The sequence below is a fragment of the Sitophilus oryzae genome, unplaced genomic scaffold (genome assembly GCF_002938485.1).
Source record: "Sitophilus oryzae breed Bouriz unplaced genomic scaffold, Soryzae_2.0 scaffold_1716_pilon_pilon, whole genome shotgun sequence".
Classification (NCBI taxonomy): Eukaryota; Metazoa; Arthropoda; class Insecta; order Coleoptera; family Curculionidae; genus Sitophilus; species Sitophilus oryzae.
This window is the reverse complement of record NW_022146409.1, coordinates 1,850,436-1,869,538: the sequence shown is the minus strand read 5'-3', so window position 1 is coordinate 1,869,538 and position 19,103 is coordinate 1,850,436. Positions and strand designations below refer to the sequence as shown.

Here is a 19,103-nt window from a genome sequence, read left to right as displayed (position 1 = left end):
ATCACTTCTAAAAAGCACATAGGCATGACCATTTTGAAAGCTGAGAAATCATTAAGGGCGCTATCACGTTTACTACCTAATGTTGGAGGCCCAAGGGCTTAAAAAAGAAGAGTCATGCTTGGGGTGGTCCATTCACAACTACTTTACGCTGCTCCTGTATGGATACAAGCAATATCTAAAGCCCAAAATAAAATAAAGCTTGCCCGGATGCAACAGGCTGCAGCAATCAGGACATGTTGCGCGTATAGGACTATCTTGGGAGATGCAGCCTTAGTTATAGCAAGTATTTTTCCGATACACCTACTTCTGCGAGAAAGATATGAAACATATATGGGTCTTAATAAACAAGAGGCACGGGAAACCCTACTAAATGCATGGCAGCTGGAATGGGAGAACTCCAATACTAGTTGATGGACCTACAGGATAATTCGGAATTATTATTTTATGACGCAAGCCCTCTCCGGTCATGAATGTTTTAACAAATACCTACCTCTACAAATGTACTCGACCACAAACTGACAGATGCTCATATTGTCCAATGGAGGACGATGTTGAGCATATTCTGTTCAACTGCCCACGTTGGGTCAAATATACACAGTCGAGAGCATGTGTGCTGGACTAGTTGGCGGTGAAAAACTCTGGATCGCAACACATGTTATGGTTAAGACCATAATAGAGAGAAACGAAGAGCAACGCAAATAAACGAGGGCAGCACTCATGCTGAAGTAATGCGACAGCGGCAGCGGTTTCCAGCATGAGTGGTTTAGACACGGGGTAGTTTTTTACTGGGTAGGTCCAATCGGAAGCTTGTATTGGTGTTGGTCTTGCATGCGGGAGGTGACACAGCGAACTAGATAAAAATATGTAAACAGTTGGTTAGGTTAGGTTAGGTTAGGATAAACATCAAAATAGATGCGTAATTACCAATATTCGCTTATCTTATATGTTAGGTATGTAAAAAACTGGGTTCTGAGCTCCACTGAAACCTTGTTTATAAAACGATTGAGGCTATGTTCTGACTGCTGTCACGTAGACGAGAATAGACGCAGATATTACAGACAGATATAGACAAACAGATATTACCAGCTGATATTAAATAAGCTGTTCTATTATCATGCACATTAAAATACAATATAATCCAAAAAACGGCGTCATAGATGGCTATATAACATAGGATACAACATTTTAATGAACAGTGCTTTCCATAAAATCAATAAAATGAAAAATATACGAAATAATATATATATTCTGATTTCTTTCGAAAATCGACATCTATGAAACTATGAACCCTTTCTGGACACAAACGGTACATTGTGAGACAGGAAATTGTAGAGAGAAACAAGCCCTATAACATAGGATACAACATTTTATTGAACAGTGCTTTCCATAAAATCAATAATGAAAAATATACGATCAATTTATTTCATCATTTTATATGTAAAATTAATTATAATTTATAATTAATAATAAAACAAGGGGAATGTAATCGATCGTCATCATTTCCAAACCAACTGGACGCAGTTTTTTTTCGATCATACGGTAGTATCTTAACTTATTATTCAAGTTTTATTTAAATAGTTGTTAATACAGTACTTAAATATAAATATAAATGCTACATATTTTCAGTAATGTTAGGTTAATTTGAATGTAATTATAATTCAATAAAAAGCTCATTTAAAAAAAAATTATAGTACAAATATACTCTCATTAGCACTATTAGAGTTTGCAAGGGAATACTGAGGTTTACCTAGCCAATTTTACATAGGTAGTGTTTAAAAACTAGTAGTAAACCGGCATAATTATAATAACCTATAAAAATGCAGTAATCTTCTCTATGCACCTAGTCTTGGTGACACTGGTATCGCGAAAAGTTGAGATTTTCATTAAGGTAAGCAAGTTTGTCTTTATGGATATAAATAGTATAGGTATAATACATGTTTTAACTATAATAATATTATATTTTAAAATGCGCGAATTCATATGATATTAAAAGTTAAAAGCGACACCCTATAAAAGTTAAAATATTTTTTTGAAATATATCCACGTACAGGGTGTCCCACTAAGAATAGCTCGGCTGTATCTGAAAGTGGTCGTAGCAGCTGCGGAAAAAAAGGTTATAATTCAAAGAGAAGAAATGCTGAATTTATTTTCAAGTTTGTAGAACGACCGCTAGGGGGCGCAACTGCAACAAAAAAATAAGAAAATGGAGTTTTTACACAATTTTTTGACTAGATAAGATGTACTATAAGTAACAGCTTCATAATCTTCAGTAAATTTTGAATATTTTTTGTTAGAGCCATTTTCCCCTATCTACCAAAATAAAGTGGTGGGGGAAGGTTAGATCTATTTTTATTTGAATATTAATAACTCTGGACAGGATGATCGGAATCCAACAAGCGAGGGCTTGTTTAAAGAGCGTTTCTTACTCTATATTGTACCATATAAACAATAATAATAAGCTTTTGAACGTAGACGCTAGGGGGAGTTGTCTTACAATGTAACAAACATAGCGCGTTTCTTCAGAAAAATTAAATGCAATAGTATATGTAATTTTGGCTGATAGTAAAGAGTAGTAAAAACTTAAAAAGTCCGCGAAAACCGCATCTTGATATCTTCTTTCAAACCGAAAATATTAGCAAAATTATAATAAATACCAAAAAATAAGCTCTTAGTTATCTTATTTTTACAACACGGTATCAGTAGCCCTCTTGATTATGCCCATTCTAACCTAAAAATAAGATAGAAACAGTTAGTGTATCTAGTATAATACCAGATATATTAATATATCTAATAGTTAAGATATTAATAATAGTAAAAAAGAAACGATGATTCAGTAAAGTCATGGTAGGCTTTGGAAAAAAAGTTTCTTTTGACGTAATAGTATAAACGTCAAATTCTTATTAGATCAACATTTTGATAGATATGCACCTTTTTTTATATTTTGATTGCTTTTTCAAAATGCCAACAACTTCAACTACTTCAAATAATAAAGGCATTTTGAAAAATCATTTAAAAGATAAAATGCTAAGACTATCAAAATGTTGATCTAATAACAATTTAACGTTTATACTATTACGCGAAAAGCAACGTTTAAGCTATTATTTATAGTACCCATTATCTAGGCAAAATTCTGTAAAAAATCTATTTTCTTATATTCCATAGCAGTTGCGCCACCTAGCGGCCGTTTTACAAATTTTTCCATTTGCTTTTCCAGCAATTTCTCATAGCCCCTTTAGCTATAAATATTTTTTTCCGTAAGCCCTACGGCTAATACTTTCCGAGATACAGCCGAGAGCTATTCTTAGTGGGACACCTTAATACTACACACATACTTAATACACACATACTTTAGGTTTGCACAAGATTCTCAAGTTTTTTATTCTAGGAGCTAGAGATGCGCAACTCACTATTGATGGGCCCTGTATAACTTTTAACTTAAAATAAAAAAAACATATACTACACTTTGACCATAATTTAATGCTGGAAGTACACACTCGCCGAGGCGACCCGAGGTGCGACAAAAAATTAGCGGTATACATGCGGCTATTGGTGAGAACCGTCCTTTTTTGTCGCGCCTCGGGTCGCCTCGGCGAGTGTGTACTTCCAGCATAAGAATTTTGAAATACAAAAAGTAGGTATTTGAGGAGACAATAAAAAAATCACTAAATTTCAACTGGCTGTTGAGACCGAACAGTTCTAGAAAATTAATTAACAAAAATTCTAGGAAATCATATTTACTTTAATTTTGAATTGGAATATTATTTACAGAACGTTGATATTTTTAAAGTTGTAAATAAAAAAAACGCAAAAAAGTCCGTTTGTTTTTTCAGTTTTTTGCATTTTTCTCTATGTTCCGTCACGAAATTTTGTTAGGAAAGCTCATATTCGAATTTGGCACCTCAAAAAACATAATAAATAGAAGAAATTACAATTACTAAAAAACTTTCCTCCAAAAGGCTTTTTTAAGCACAATATGACTAGATTTTTCTCAGATGGCCAAAAGGAGACCTTAAAACACTTTACATTTAGTTTATAAACTTTGATTCCTTGCATATTCATAACCATCTGCAAATAAATTTCTTCTTAGCAATGATGATGTAAGGATGTACTTCATGCAGTCGTTGACCTTGTACATATATAGCAACACTGCAATGCAGTTCAAGTGCATTTCAGATTGATTATATCTCCGTAAAAAGGAATAATTATTTCACTGATGCTACGGATTCGGTAAGCCTTGGACTGGTTTAAATAAAATGCATTTTATTTTCTGGTTAACATTAAAATTGCACTTTTCTGAGCATGTATCATTTCTTAACTGTTTTCAATGTGATCGAGGTACCATCAAGGGCTTGCGGAGGACCGGTTCTCCCAATTTTAGTCACTATAAATATAAAAATTTACGCATTCCGCAAGATATCAATAACTTGCAATCGTCTAAAATAATTTCAAAGTTGCAAAACTTCAATTGAACAATGTTAGTCATCCTAATTTCTTGTAAGTATCATTGTTGTTTTCTAAACTGTGTAATCGGATCTGTTTTACTGTTTTTTCATTGTTATTAATGTAGTTTATATTACGTTAAGTAATTTTTATTCTTTATTACTTATAAGTATGTTTTCTGGACATATATTCACGCTATTCGATACGGAGTAATATGAAATATTTGGAAATTGTGAGTAATCGGATTATTGGAGGACTACTAAAGGCTATAATTTAAAATTATTTGCAAAAGGTACAGGGCATCCCAACAAAATAAATAAAAAAATATCAATTTTTTTAATAGGACACCCTGTGTGTTATTATATTTTTAGTTTCTACGATCAAAATAAAGATAAATTTGATTAAGATTTATTGTACTTTAATCTCACAATTTTTGAAATATTGACGATTTTCTGAAAATGCAGTAATAATTAATGCTTATACCTTTCTCAAGGCGTATCAAAGTTTAAATCTATTTACTAAATTTTGTATTGCAACAATAAAAATAATTAAAATTAAAAAGTACCTTATACGTAGTGTCTAAAAATTAATTTTAAATAATTACTATCTTTAAACAACAATAACTTGTTTAAATTAAATGGAACATCCTGTATAATTTACGTGAATCAGAGACACAATTTAATTCTTATTTATCTTTTATACTTTAAACCTCTATATTTTTTACCCTGCATACACCGTATTACAGCGTTTTTAAACATAATTACTTTTAAAAACGAAACTGATATCATATTCCGTATGATCGAAAAGAAATACCGTCGTCAAAGATGGCTGGGGAAAGACAATCGATGATACTTTTGGCTAGGTCAATCTAGGATGCTACTTTTGGCTTTACGTCATTTACCAAAAATTGTTGTCAAAAATTAACACTAAGTTATAGAAAGGCTAGGTTAGGTTAGGTTGCTGGGATTTGGTATCATGTTTGGGATGATCCCTCACTCGGAGGCCTTGGACCCATTGCGATACCCCTGTTTATTGTTGTACTAAACTTTCCTCTCATTCTTTCTTTACATTAAAGCACTTCCAGCTCTTTGCAAAGTTCCCGATGTCGCTGATGTTAGCTTCTGCTACTTCCTCGAGTCCCTCCAAAAACCTTGCCCTAAAGTTTTAAAGCGTCGGTATTCCAGTGCTGGACAGTGGCACAGCAGGTGCTCTATAATTTCTTCTTCCTCTCCGCATTCTCTGCAGTAGTCATCGTTGGAAAATTTCCATCTCACGAGGTTTACCCCCGTGGTGCAGTTTCCAGTGACGACACCTACAATTATGCGTACTACGTTCTTTTTGTGCTCTACTAGTTGTTTTGTCTTTTTGCTATCTACCACTGGCCATAGTCTTTGTTAGAATTTTAATTGATATCGGTAACAAAACACACGCTTCGAGATCTGTACTACGACTGACTTTTTATTTTCATAATGTGAAATAGAATGAACAAAGTATAACAAAGAATAAGTGGCAACCTTTGTAACAGATGGCGCCACATATAAACAACTGTAAATAACAAAATATAATATATTAAAACAATAAAACGATCATTGAACAATTTTCAATAATACTCAACATCCCCACTTATTGAAAATTGTCCAGCCCCAAACCTTTAACAAACTTACAATGCTTAGGAGCAGACAAACCCTTTCTAAGTATATCGGCAATCATCTCAGAAGTGCATAAATATTTGATTAAAACTTGCCTCTCTGCGATGACCTGCCTTATAAAATGGTGTCTGAATTCAATGTGCTTAGATCTTTTGTGAAATACCGGATTTGATGCCAACATCTCAGCACTTTGATTGTCATTAAAAATTACAATTATGTCATTAAGCCCAATCCGCGTAGTTTTCCCGCCCCAAAAGCTTCGGGACACTTGTTAAATAGTTCACACCCATAATGCACCCGAAGGAATACGTAAAATTCGCGTTAAACTAACGATTAACGATTAAACTGAAATTTTTAAAATGGCGACCACGTTACCTGGGCCCATAACCTGTTAGAATTTTAATTGATATAGGTAATAAAACACACGCTTCCAGATCTGCACTACGACTGACTTTTTATTTTAATAATGTGAAATAGAATGAACCAAGTATAACAAAGAATAAGTGGCAACCTTTGTAACAGATGGCGCCACATATAAACTACTGTAAATAACAAAATACAATATATTAAAACAATAAAACGATCTTTGAAGAATTTTCAATAATACTCAACAGTCTTCGAGCTGTAGCGCAGTCCTCACGGTGTTGCCACGTCTCTTGATGCTTGGCCTTGATGGCAGTTCCTATAGCTTCCTTCAGTGTGTTGATCTCGTTTGTCACAAGTGGTGGGTCATCTGCCACGACCTCACCCCTGGCCCCGTCTTTGGCGAGTCTGTCTGCTTCCTGATGGCACCCAGCATAGAGTAACCCCGCCTTGTCGCAGCCTCGCAGTCCTCCTCATAGTTTCGATCCTCGATTGTGCCTCATAATTTGCTCCTCACAGTTTCGATGTCACTGATTGCATGGTGATGCTTCTTAAAGCTCCCAAGCTGTCAGAGTATATCGCGATATCTCCTATTGATATATGTATATACAACTAGCCGCTTCCTTTATGGCGTCAACTTCTGCTTGTAGAACATTACAGCCAACCGATAGCCTTAAAGATCGTCGGATGTCTAGTTCCTCTAAGAAGATACCTATACCTGTGCCTCCTGAAGTTGCGGAAGCATCTGTGTTGACTGCTATCTCTTGAGTGTTCATTACTCGGTTGCTTTCCCATTCTTCTCTTGTCGGGATGCGAATCCTTATCTTTTCTCCAAAATCATGTGGCAATATCCTCGAGTGACCGTAGTTGGTCTGGTTTCACAGATTGGTTTCCCTTAATCTTAGAAAGGCTAAAAAAAGATAGAATGTATCCAGACACACAAATCTATTCCAAAAAATTATCAAAAGTCATCTAAAAATAATTTTTACTCAATATAAAAAGACATTACAACCTTCTTAAGGCCAACTGGGAGTATGCGCCATTAAAAATCTGTTGTCATTCCCCAACCGTCTTTGACGTCCTGCCAATTAAAAAATCACTCTATATGATGTGATGAAATAATACACCACATGTTCTATTTAAAATAACAAATATGCTACGTTTTTAGCATGAAGCGGCGACACTGTAATGCGAAAAATATTTTATACAAAAATCCAAATTTTTACAAAATTCCATCACCCCTTCCCCATAAACGTCTAACGTGCCATTACGATGAATCACCCTGTATGTCTATGAAAATATTTCTCCAAAAAATCCTTTATGGGAACTATATCGCCTATCGCCGAACCTATCGCCGGAAGCAAAAGAATACAAAGAATAAAGAAAAAAACTGTTTAAAATATTTAAAAGTAACTATTCGAGAAAACTTAATTTTTTTAAACAGATACGTCTACAGAAAAATACTGTTAAAATGGCATTATTATCAAGTTAAACTTCAAAATTAACAGTTACTACCTGATAACAATTACTTATAAGGTAAAACCCTTGTAAAACCAAAAAGATTCAAACTTTCTGTATGATTATTTTTAATTTGTGTTTAATTTTTTCGTATGTTATGTTCTTTAAAATCAAAGAAGCAATTGCCATACATTACTAACATCTACAGATGCATGAACAATACATTTATTTTTATTAGTATGTATTAAAAAAGCCTTTCTTAATTTTCTTTCAGAGACTATCGCTTTTTTCATTATAATTTTGGCGTTGTTAAAATCTATTCTGTGCCCTGTGTCCCATGAATGCTGACAAATGTTAGATATTGAAAGTCACCCTTTCTTAAATAATCTTTATGTTCTTTAATTCGAACATTTAAGGGTCTAGATGTTTCACCAATATAAAATTAACGCAAGGTATTTTGTATATTACATTTTTTGTTTGTTGTTCAGTATTCCTTGGCTTAGTGTGTGATAAAATGGATCTAGTGTATTTTGTGTTTGGAAAGATGTTGGTATATTATATTGTTTTCCTATCCTTCTTATTTTTTTTTGAAACGCCTCGTATGTATAGAATTGTAAGTTGTATATATTGTGTATTGTTATCAATTTGCTCTACTTTGCTTCCATATTTTGATAAAATAAATTGAACTAAAAGTCTCACTAGAATATCTGATTGTGACATTGAGCTTTTTAACACAAATTTGTTTATATATAATCGGTATTTTCCATCATTTAGATGTTTCTGTCTCTCTGAATTACCACTAAACAACTATAAAAAAACTAAATTATTTTTTATTTGCTGTACCTTGTTGAAATATAATTTTTAGCAAGTCTGCTTACGCGGAAGATTCAAACCGCTTACGTCTGATCTTGTATAGGTATGCATATCAAATGCTAATCCACATGTCATTGTGATTTATCTACTAGATGTAGACGTGGACAATAATGTCTTTTTTTGAATCGCATTTTCCGGTAAGAATATTAAATTGGAGCTACAGAATGAGCATACAAAACGGCAGATTGGCCTTCAACTTGAAAAAAGACGAAGGTTTTTTTGGATTCGCCACCATTGGTCTAATATAAAGCGCACTTGTATTATTTTTTGCGAAATCTGTTGTTTGCCGTCAGTTAAGTCCATTGACAGAAGAAAAAATATATATTTTATGTAAGTTTTTATTTATTCTCATTAAATTTTTATAATATGCATTTTTGTCTAATTGGAAATATATTATATTCTTTATTTTTAAAGTTTGTTTCCTGGGTATCAGGGAATAATTTTTAATTTTTATAAAGATCTACGTTTTGGAATGTTATAATACCTTAATAAGCGTTAAAAACTCAGAAGTTGATTGTTAAAAAATAGGAGATTTTTTCATATAGAATTTTTCCATATGTTTCTATACAAAGATATTTGGTTACTATGTGGTTTCAAAAGTGGTTCACCCCTAAATCAGGATTGACTGATGTATTCAGTTAATTTAGGTCACTTCCTGTTTCACCGGAAATGACAACAACTTTTGATTTTTAATTGGATCCCTCCATATTTTTCTACTTTATTGAAAAATGACGTTCTGAATAGAATGTGAATTCATATGTCAACTTTTGACATTTTTTTCACGTAATTCGTCGAAATAGCAATATATTTTTCCAAATGTGCTAATGAGCCACCCTCGTTTCATTTGAAAAAATTAAGTATTGATTAAAAATACGATTTGGGAATTTTTTAACCGGCCAGAGAGTTAAGAAAAACAAATGATCAAATTTGTTTTTAAAGACTCCTTGAGTAAAAATTAGTAGTTTTAGCACAGTTATGGCACTCTACACTGAAATTTAAAATACTACTTTGGTTTGGCGAATATGTCAAAAATTGACATGACATATATGATAAATCATTCAATTCAAAATGTCATTTTCTATTGAATAAGACACAAAATTTATAGAGGGTACCATTTAAAAATCAAAAGTGGTAATCATATCCGGTGAAACCGAAAAAGACCTAAACTAGTTGAGTACGTAAATTAATACTAATTTTTATCATATATATTATATACTATACTAGGTGGCGTCTCAAAAATGGCTCACCCCTATAACATTTTTATACTTTCAGATAAAAAAACGAGATTTGGTATATTTGTATTAACTGCATTCCGGAAACTACGGCAGCATATTCTGCAGATAAAAATAAATAAAAAAGTTTGTATAAATGTATGTCCGAAAATGCTTAGTTTGAGAGATACGATACATTTCATTTTTATTTCGATTTTTTCCAAATAGTTTCTTAACTAATATCGATATTTGGATGAAAATTGGTGTCTCTTAGACCAATTTTCATTTTTTGACATGAAAAATTTGATTTTAATGGCAATATGACTCCTACTTGTAGAGGGCGCCACCTACATATTTTTTAACTGTTTTAAAGAGTAATAACTTTTCGCCCGTACCTGTATAAAACTACTGAGTTAAAAAGTATACATTTACAACATTTTTCACGTAAAAAATGTCTCTTGGTAAAAATCGCTAGCAGTAATGATTCTCCAGATATTTGGAATCGAAATCATGAATACCTGTCATCATTGACATAAATTAAACAATAATATGTTGACTAAATAGTTATTAGACTAAAATCATAAATTTGAAATGTTTTTGTGCCAAAAGTTCAACAGAAACTGTTTTATCATCATTTTTTCGAATGAAAATTTATGATTAACAATTAAAAAGTTCAATTAAAAAGATATTAAAAAATTAAAAAGTTTCCAAATTTATCATTTCAGCCAAATAACTATCTACTCAGCATGTTTATTTTTTGTTAATAATGACATGTATTGACTATTTCTATTCTAAATATCTTGAGAACGATTCAAATGTTCCTCGTAGCGATTTTTACCAAGAGACATTTTTTATGTAAAAAAATCACGGAAATGTATATTTTTTCTGGGTAGAAAAAAACTCGGTAGTTTTATACAGGTACAGACAAAAAGTTATTACTCTTCATAACAGTTAAAACATATGTAGGTGGCGCTCTCTACAATTAGGAGTCATATTGACATCAAAATCAAATTTCTCATGTTAATAAACTCTCAGAAACTTCTACAATCTCCGAAACTAAGCATTTTTGGACATACATTTATACGAACTTTTTTACTTATTTTTGACTGTAGAATATTTTGCCGAAGTTTCCGGTATATAGTTCGGACCACCCTGTATATCATAAAATATGATTGATTGACGTATTCGATTGTTTTTGGTCACTTCCTGTTTCACCGGAAACGACTAGAACTTTTGATTTTTAAATGACACCCTCGGTATATATTTCTACTTTATTAGATAGAAAATGACACTCTGAATAGAATGACATTATTTGATATATATAAACTTTTAACATTTTCGCATACGGTTTAATATTTATAATATGAAAATAGTATAAAATACTATTATACTCTTAATTCTGACACCTTGTACATTATAGTTTTTTTAAAAGACATCCATTTCAAAAACAATCGCACGAAAAAACAATATTTATTCATTATTAAAACAAGAGTATACTTTTATTTCTTTTTTAAATTAATTGCAGGTTGCAATACTAATTAACAATATTTTTTACAGCTTCTGTAATTGCTTAAGGACATCAACATGTTTCAAAAACTGATAGTCTGTGGTTTATTCTTAATTTTATTTGAATTTACAACCGGCTATCGCGAGGAGCATTCCATTTTAGATGCATTTTTACCAATCTATCGTACAATTAGAAAAAATATATTTAAAACTTTGGAAAGTAGCCAAAATCGAGTTACAAAAAGGAGATCTTTGTTTAATAATAATCCAGTAAGTATTATAACAGAGTGATTCTTAACCTATACGCATAAAGTTGGGAAATTATTGCTGATGATAAATAATGACTAATAATGAACAAAAAAATTAGTAAAATCTTTTTATTTACGGAGATAACAAACTATTTGAAATAAAAACAAAAAACGTAAATTTCATTAAATTCAATGTGCATTTACTGATAAAGTTGATAAATTTCTGTGAAAAGAAAACTCAAATTATTTCAGAATCTAAAAATATTTTACTAACATTTTTTTTTCATTATTATTAGTCATTATTTGTCATCAGCAATAATTTCCCAAGTTTATGCGTAGAGGTTAAGAATCACGCTGTATACCTATACTATTATATTGGTACTTCATCTATTTAGCCAAAAAATAAGTCAATATACTAATATAAAGTCTATACCAATTAAATTTTAGTATCGAGGCCGCAATTTTTAAATTCATTGTTGCCAACCATGGATATATTCGGCGCCGGGCTGACTAACTCGAAGTTAAATTTCCCGTTGGGGATTCCGCCCTGTGGTAGCTCTGATGTAAAAAAAATATAATGATATTTAAAGCTAAAAAAAATTACTAGCAGACCTTGCAGTCGAACATTGTTCTTTTTAGAACCTCTTTTAGTGCAAAGTGGTACAAGCTAGCTTAATAGCCGTAAAAAACTCATCGTAACTTTATTACAATATTTTGAACGGGAAACCGGTGGTAATGGCCTTTTATGTCCTTTAAGTGTTGTTAAGAAAGTGATTTTTATTGATGTAAATAATAACTGTTTATATATTTATAATTAATTTATTTTTTTGCTAAAATATTTTGATTAAAAGAATATATGTAAAAGTGGGCAATGCTGTGCCGATAAAGCTTAATCACGTGACTAAAGGTTTATTTGATATGAACTTTGAAATAAATGTTTGATTTCTTGGTATATGAGATTTTCTTCTGATACTTTAATAAAATTAATACCTCTTTTTTAACGTTTCGCCTTGCATTCAAGGCTGTCTCAAAAATTATATTTTATCAAGATCCCACCATAAAGCGTGGAATATCACAGTATTATTGTTGTTACCTTTTTAGAAGCTATTTGCATAATTTGATGCTATTTCTTCAATTTATTTTCTAAATTTTGCCATTTAAAAAAAAAGAAAATATTTTGTGTAGAAAATACAGAGAAGTTTAGAACAAGCCAATTTTCCTTGTGATTTGAATGGAACGTTAAGAAGTAAAGAAATTCCTACGACAGTTGATAAACTTCGTGCAGGTGATATAGATATCGTAGGAGCCATAGGAGACAGCATTACAGCTGGGTATGGAATTTTTGATACCACTGGCTTGACACATACTCTATATGAAGCCAGAGGGTCGTCCTTTAGCATAGGTAAATATACAGCATGTACCAGCCAAAAGACTTAGCTCATTTTTTGTAATAATAGCTTTTCATGTAAAGTGTGTATGAAATTTTAAATATCCTGTATACCAGGTGTTTCTCAAAAATTGCTCACCCCTATAGCTTTTTTATTTTCATTTTTATTTTTATTATGAATTTTAAAGATTTTTAAGCTCCTAAAATCAATAACATATTGCACTTATTTGAAAAATTAATTAAATAAATTAGTTCTTATGTAAAATGCCATTAATATGAATTTTAGCTTTAGTTTTGCATTAGAGTCGTATTTAAAAAAAGAAAGTTGATGATGGCAGTTCAAAGACAAAACGTCAGTTAGGTTAGGTTAGGTTAGGAATCTAATCACACCATATTGAAAGACAAAAAAAAAGTAGCAATTAAACTGTGAAATTTATTTGGATATATTTATTCAAATATGACTACACCACAAAACAAACTACGCCACTGTGTTCTACATAAAAAGTTCTACAAGAAACAGTTTTCATCTTCTCGATACCTTTCACAATAACAGAGATAAGGAGAGTGTCCCAAATTGCAAAATTTTCAAAAAGACCCTGTAGCTCAGAAACTAAGAGGGCGATAAAACTTTTGTTTGCGGCATCTTCCGTTTGATAAAAAAAGTTTGTGTAAACCGCATCCTCCTATCTTCAAAATAACGGAGATACCGTTTGATTTCAACCAAAATGGGACACCCTGTACATCGTTTTTTAGGAAATTTTCTGTTATCTTCACAACCTGTTACCATACTTAGAATTATTTTTTGGGCATTTCTGATAAATGGTCAATTTATTATACCGGGTGCGTCTCAAAAGTGGCTCACCCCTATAACTTTTTTATTTTTTCAGATAAAAAAAAAACAGATTTGGTATGTTACTTAATGACGTAAATTAGGATTTGTTGCCGTATTCAGTTGTTTTTTGTCACTTCCTGTTTCACCGGAAACGACGATATTTTTATTTTATTCAATAAAAAATGACACTCTGATTGGAATGACATAACATATGCCAACTTTTGACATTTTTCCTTAAAAAGATATCGTATTTTAAATTTCAATCAAAAAATAGATATGATCGTCTAATGTTTTTCGTGTCTTGTCCTGGCCGGTTAAAAGGTGTCCCAATCGTATTTTTAATCATAAGGAACAAAGGTGGCTCATTAGCATATCTGAAAAAACATTTTTTTATGAATAACTTGCTACCACACACTTGGTATTTCGAGTCAAATTTTCGTTATGAACCGCATGTTATAATTTCAAATAAACCATATGCGAAAATGTCAAAAGTTGACATATGATATGCCATTCCATTCGGAGTGTCATTTTCTATCGAATAAAGTGAAAAAATACCAAGGGTGTTATTAAAAAATCAAAAATTGTAGTGATTTGTGGTGTAACAGGAAGTGACCTAAAACAGTTGAATACGTCAATCAATCCTAATTTCTGTCCTATACTAACATACCAAATCTCTTTTCTTATTTGAAAAAATAAAATATTATAGGAGTGAGTCATTTTTAAGAAACACAATAAGCTAAAGATGAAAAGACGAAATCAGGATGTTTTATCATATTTACAACTTAATTTTAATCAATTTTAGGTGGTCAAGAAACATGGGACACGTATTTAACAGTGCCCAATATATTAAAATTATACAATCCAAAGATTTACGGGTATTCCTTGGATTCTATTACTACAGATAAAAGATCTAAATTCAATATGGCTGAAGGCGGTGCCATTTCTGAAAATATGCCCTACATGGCAAAGGTTCTAGTGAAGAGGATGAAGAATGATAGAAACGTTGACTTGAAGAAACACTGGAAAGTACAAGACACTTAAGTACTTATTTTTTAATATTAATATTACATTAGTATTAATAAAAGACCTACAATACAAATTAAATAGACAGTTAGTTAAATATTATTTAAAAATGATAACTAAAACACATTTTCATATATTTCTTTATTAGTATCTTTATTATTTCTTTTTTTTTTAGATGGTAACTGTGTTTTTTGGTCATAATGATTTCTGTACCAACGTATGTTACGAGAAAGATTTCCAACAAGTTTTACGTAGACACGAAAATGATATGAAATATGTATTACGAATTTTGAAGCACAACTTGCCCAGGACTGTTGTAAATATCTTACCACCTTTCAGTAAGTACTAATAGTATTATGCATTATATTACTGCAAATTACCATTTATATTTTTAAATGTCAAACTAGAGCGATACTCGATTCGATTCCATTTATTAATACACAGCTCTATATGCCATTTACTAAAACACAACTAATACTCAGCTCGGGATCTAGAAATCAACAGTTAAAATAAGTTAGCATGGAGTTAACTTTTGGAAGAAACTCAATCATATTCAAATCTGGAAAGTGTAGGTCACAGAACGCTCAGCGGAACTAAATACGCTGGAAAATCCTTTATAGGTATTTCGCCACTGCACTGCAAGAAAATCTACAAAATAAAATAGTTAGTGTTTTTGTAAACACTTCTGCGTATCCTAAACGAACACTGCTTGTCAGAAGTTATGTTTACAGTTATACAAATTTGCCTAACAAAGAAAAAAATGCTTAACATTTCGGAAAGTTTATCTCTTTCCGTCGTCGGAAGCAAAAAAATACAAAGAATAAAGAAAAATCTATTTAAAATATTTAAATTCAACTATTCGAGAACACTTTACTTTTTTGTAAAATATATCGCATTCATATGGTATTTGGTTTATTACATTTTTTGTTTGTTGTTCTGTATTCATTGGTTTAGTGATAAAATGGATCTAAGTGTATTTTCTGTTTTGAAAGAAAGTATGTTATATTGTTTTCCTATCCTTCTTATTTTTTTCGAAACGCCTCGTATGTATGGAATTGTAAGTTGTAGGTATATATTGTGTTATCATTGTATCTATGATATATACCAAATACCATGTGAATGCGATAAATTTTACATTGGTGAACATCTAAACCCTTAAATGTTAGAATTAAAGAACATAAAGATTATTTACGAAAGAGAGATTTTCACAAATCTAAGAATTGTCAGCATTTATGGGACACAGGGCACAGAATAAATTTTAATAACGCCAAAATTATAATGAAAGAAGCGATAGCCTCTAAAAGAAAAATAAAAGAGGCTTTTTTAATCCAATCTAATAAAAATAAATGCTTGCATCTGTAGATGTTAGTAATGTATGGCAATCGCTTCTTTGATTTTAAAGAACATAACATAAATAAACATAACATACGTAAAATTTAAAAATAATAATACAGAAAGTTTGGGGCTTTTTGGTTTTACCTTATAATATATAATGTCATTTTAACAGAACGTCAACGGTTTCTTGTAGACGTATCTGTTTTAAAAAAGTAAAGTGTTCTCGAATAGTTGAATTTAAATATTTTAAATAGTTTTTTTCTTTATTCTTTGTATTTTTTGCTTCCGACGACGGAAAGAGATAAACTTTCCGAAACGTAAAGCATTTTTTTTCTTTGTTAGGCAAATTTGTATAACTGTAAACATAACTTCTGACAAGCAGTGTACGTTTAGGTTTAACGCAGAAGTGTTTACAAAAAATAACTATTTTATTTTGTAGATTTTCTTGCAGTGCAGTGGCAAAATACCCATAAAGGATTTTTTTGGAGAGATGAATCCGCCACATAGGTATAGACATTTCTTAAAATACGCTGGGGTAACCAAAAAATACCGTAAAGGAACACAATGGATACGACGAAAGACAGAGGTAATAGATGTCATCCACAAAATAAAATCCCTCAAGTGGCAATGAGCAGGACACCGGGCAAGAAGGACAGACAACAGATGGACCACAAAAAATACAGCATGGCACCCACAAGGTTAATACTTAATATTAGGAAATTGTCAGGGATATCTTGGGCCCGCATAGCCAACAATAGACAACTACAAACAGTGTAGCTAAATGTGTGAGGGAAGCTACACAATAATTGAAAATGGTCGAATAAGCTGAGAATGCTGATGATGATGATGCTATTGTTTTTTTATGATTCTCATAACTCCCTGATGTAGAGTTTTAATGCAGCGTGTTGATTTAATAATTATATTATTTACGATAATTTAGTTTTTTATACATCTTTGATTTATTAGTTAATCTCTTTATTTCAGATTTACGTGAAATAACAAATCAACCGAATCAAGGCCCATTCTGTCAATTGAGCAGAACCTTTTACTGTCCTTGTGTAATGGCGTTGCAGTACGCCCATTTGATGCAGAAGATTTTCAATCTGATGTTAGATTGGCAAAAAATAGATATTGATGTAGCTAACTCCCCTGAATTTCATACTCAGGACTTTACTGTTATTCCTCATTACTTTACAGTAAACTATACTGTTCCCACGAAAAGAAACGGCGATACTGACTGGGGTTATATTGGTCCAGATTGTTTTCATTTGAGTCAAAAAGGACACGCAAAAAGTTAGTATAACTACCTCTGATAAATAACTTTAGAATATTAATATTTTTTTTTCCCCAGCTTAATTATTATTTTATTATTATCAGCTTATTATTTTATTATTATTATAGTTTTTTACTTTTTAAATTGTAATATATTTAGAATTCAGAAACACCGTTCATGATTTTTTTCCAAAAAATAAGATTACTTAATTATTTCAAAAATAATATGCTGAAATAAAAATTTCTTAAAATAAGTAACTTAATTAAAGTTCTCATATATAAAAAAACCTATAAATTATTAAATAATGAGATAAATTATACAAATAAAGCAGAATCTCTTTTTATTTTAGTGGCCAACGATTTATGGAATTCGCTCTTCCAACCAATTGAGAAAAAAGGATCTTCAACCAGATACGAATTTGAAAAATTTAACTGCCCCACTGACGAAAATCCTTATATTTGTACCAAAGAAAATAGTGCTCAATAAATATTTAACTACAAAACAAAAAGTATATTTTTATGTCATGTAGAATGTAGAATGAGTGAGAGGGGGGTTAATCACTGCGACCTTAAAGACCTATTGTGCCCCCATTCCTTGAGTTATCACACAGTCTATAACCCATCATACCTCTGTTCTAGAGGGAGCAGGGTATTTCCCATCCTCCTCTGACAACAGATGTTCTTCCTAAGAGAGTACACACCCTTCAGCGATTGGAGTTTGGCTCTCCGTGCCCTTCACAGTCGAGGAGCTTGCCGCCGGCTAAGGTACCCATGAGGTGTCGGGAGGATCTGTCTCCATTTTCTCGACCTCTTTAACTTGGTCTCTCCTTAGACCTGATACCGCCGATGTTGTCCCGTATCTATAAGAGAGGATATGTTCCTCTTTCTCTATTGCCTCCTTGGATTTGACGTCAATTCCTATTGTGAGGACCTGACCACGACCCTTCTCCCTCGAGTTGATGACTCGCCAAATCGATGTCCTTACATTGAAGTTCTGACCCTAAGTCTCGGCAGATAGGTGGTTTAGTTTGGTTGTCTTTCACCTTGCTTCTCGGCAAAAAGACTGTGATGGCCGCCCTTTTAGGGATGTTTTCTCCCTTCACTGCAACCATTTGCGGCCCTTGCCAATTTCTAAGCTTAGGTGCGATTTCCACCAACCAATTCGCCGATTCTTGAGATACACAATCTATGAGGATCATGCCCATCCGAAAGTGTATCCCCGCAAAACGCAGCTGACATACATTATGTAGATCGTTGTGTTGCGATCCGATCGCCACTACTTCGTCCAGTATAGCCTCTTCTAGAGACGTTTGCTGGTCGGTGGTCAGAGCAACCTCTAGGAAATCCTTTGGCAGCACCGCCATTTTCACTTGTCCAGCAATAGCGGCAAAGCTGGTGATACGTCCCTGCTTTCCTCCCGGTGTTGGACGGCTTTCCATCCTGGCTTTTTTCTCTCCCTGACTGAGAAGAGGGGAGAGGTTCTCGCTCCCTCCCTTGCCCTTTGAT

General features: G+C 32.3%; 1 protein-coding gene across 3 annotated transcripts; it reads left to right on the top strand.

Annotated features, from left to right (window-relative positions):
- The first annotated feature begins 1,827 nt into the window (after positions 1-1,827).
- On the top strand, positions 1,828-18,107 carry LOC115881338 (phospholipase B1, membrane-associated-like). Of its 3 annotated transcripts, none has more exons than XM_030898774.1 (7): positions 1,828-1,888; positions 11,552-11,770; positions 12,934-13,150; positions 14,770-14,993; positions 15,166-15,328; positions 17,310-17,618; positions 17,948-18,106. In XM_030898774.1, the coding sequence occupies exons 2-7, from the start codon at positions 11,579-11,581 to the stop codon at positions 18,082-18,084; spliced, it is 1,242 nt and encodes a 413-aa protein (XP_030754634.1). In that variant the 5' UTR covers positions 1,828-1,888; positions 11,552-11,578; the 3' UTR covers positions 18,085-18,106. The 3 variants fall into 3 exon arrangements, with proteins under 3 accessions (XP_030754634.1, XP_030754633.1, XP_030754635.1); XM_030898773.1 differs by lacking the exon at positions 1,828-1,888 and adding an exon at positions 4,410-4,494 and having other exon boundaries at positions 17,948-18,107; XM_030898775.1 differs by lacking the exon at positions 1,828-1,888 and adding an exon at positions 8,835-9,113 and having other exon boundaries at positions 17,948-18,107.
- The last annotated feature ends 996 nt before the right edge of the window (positions 18,108-19,103 follow it).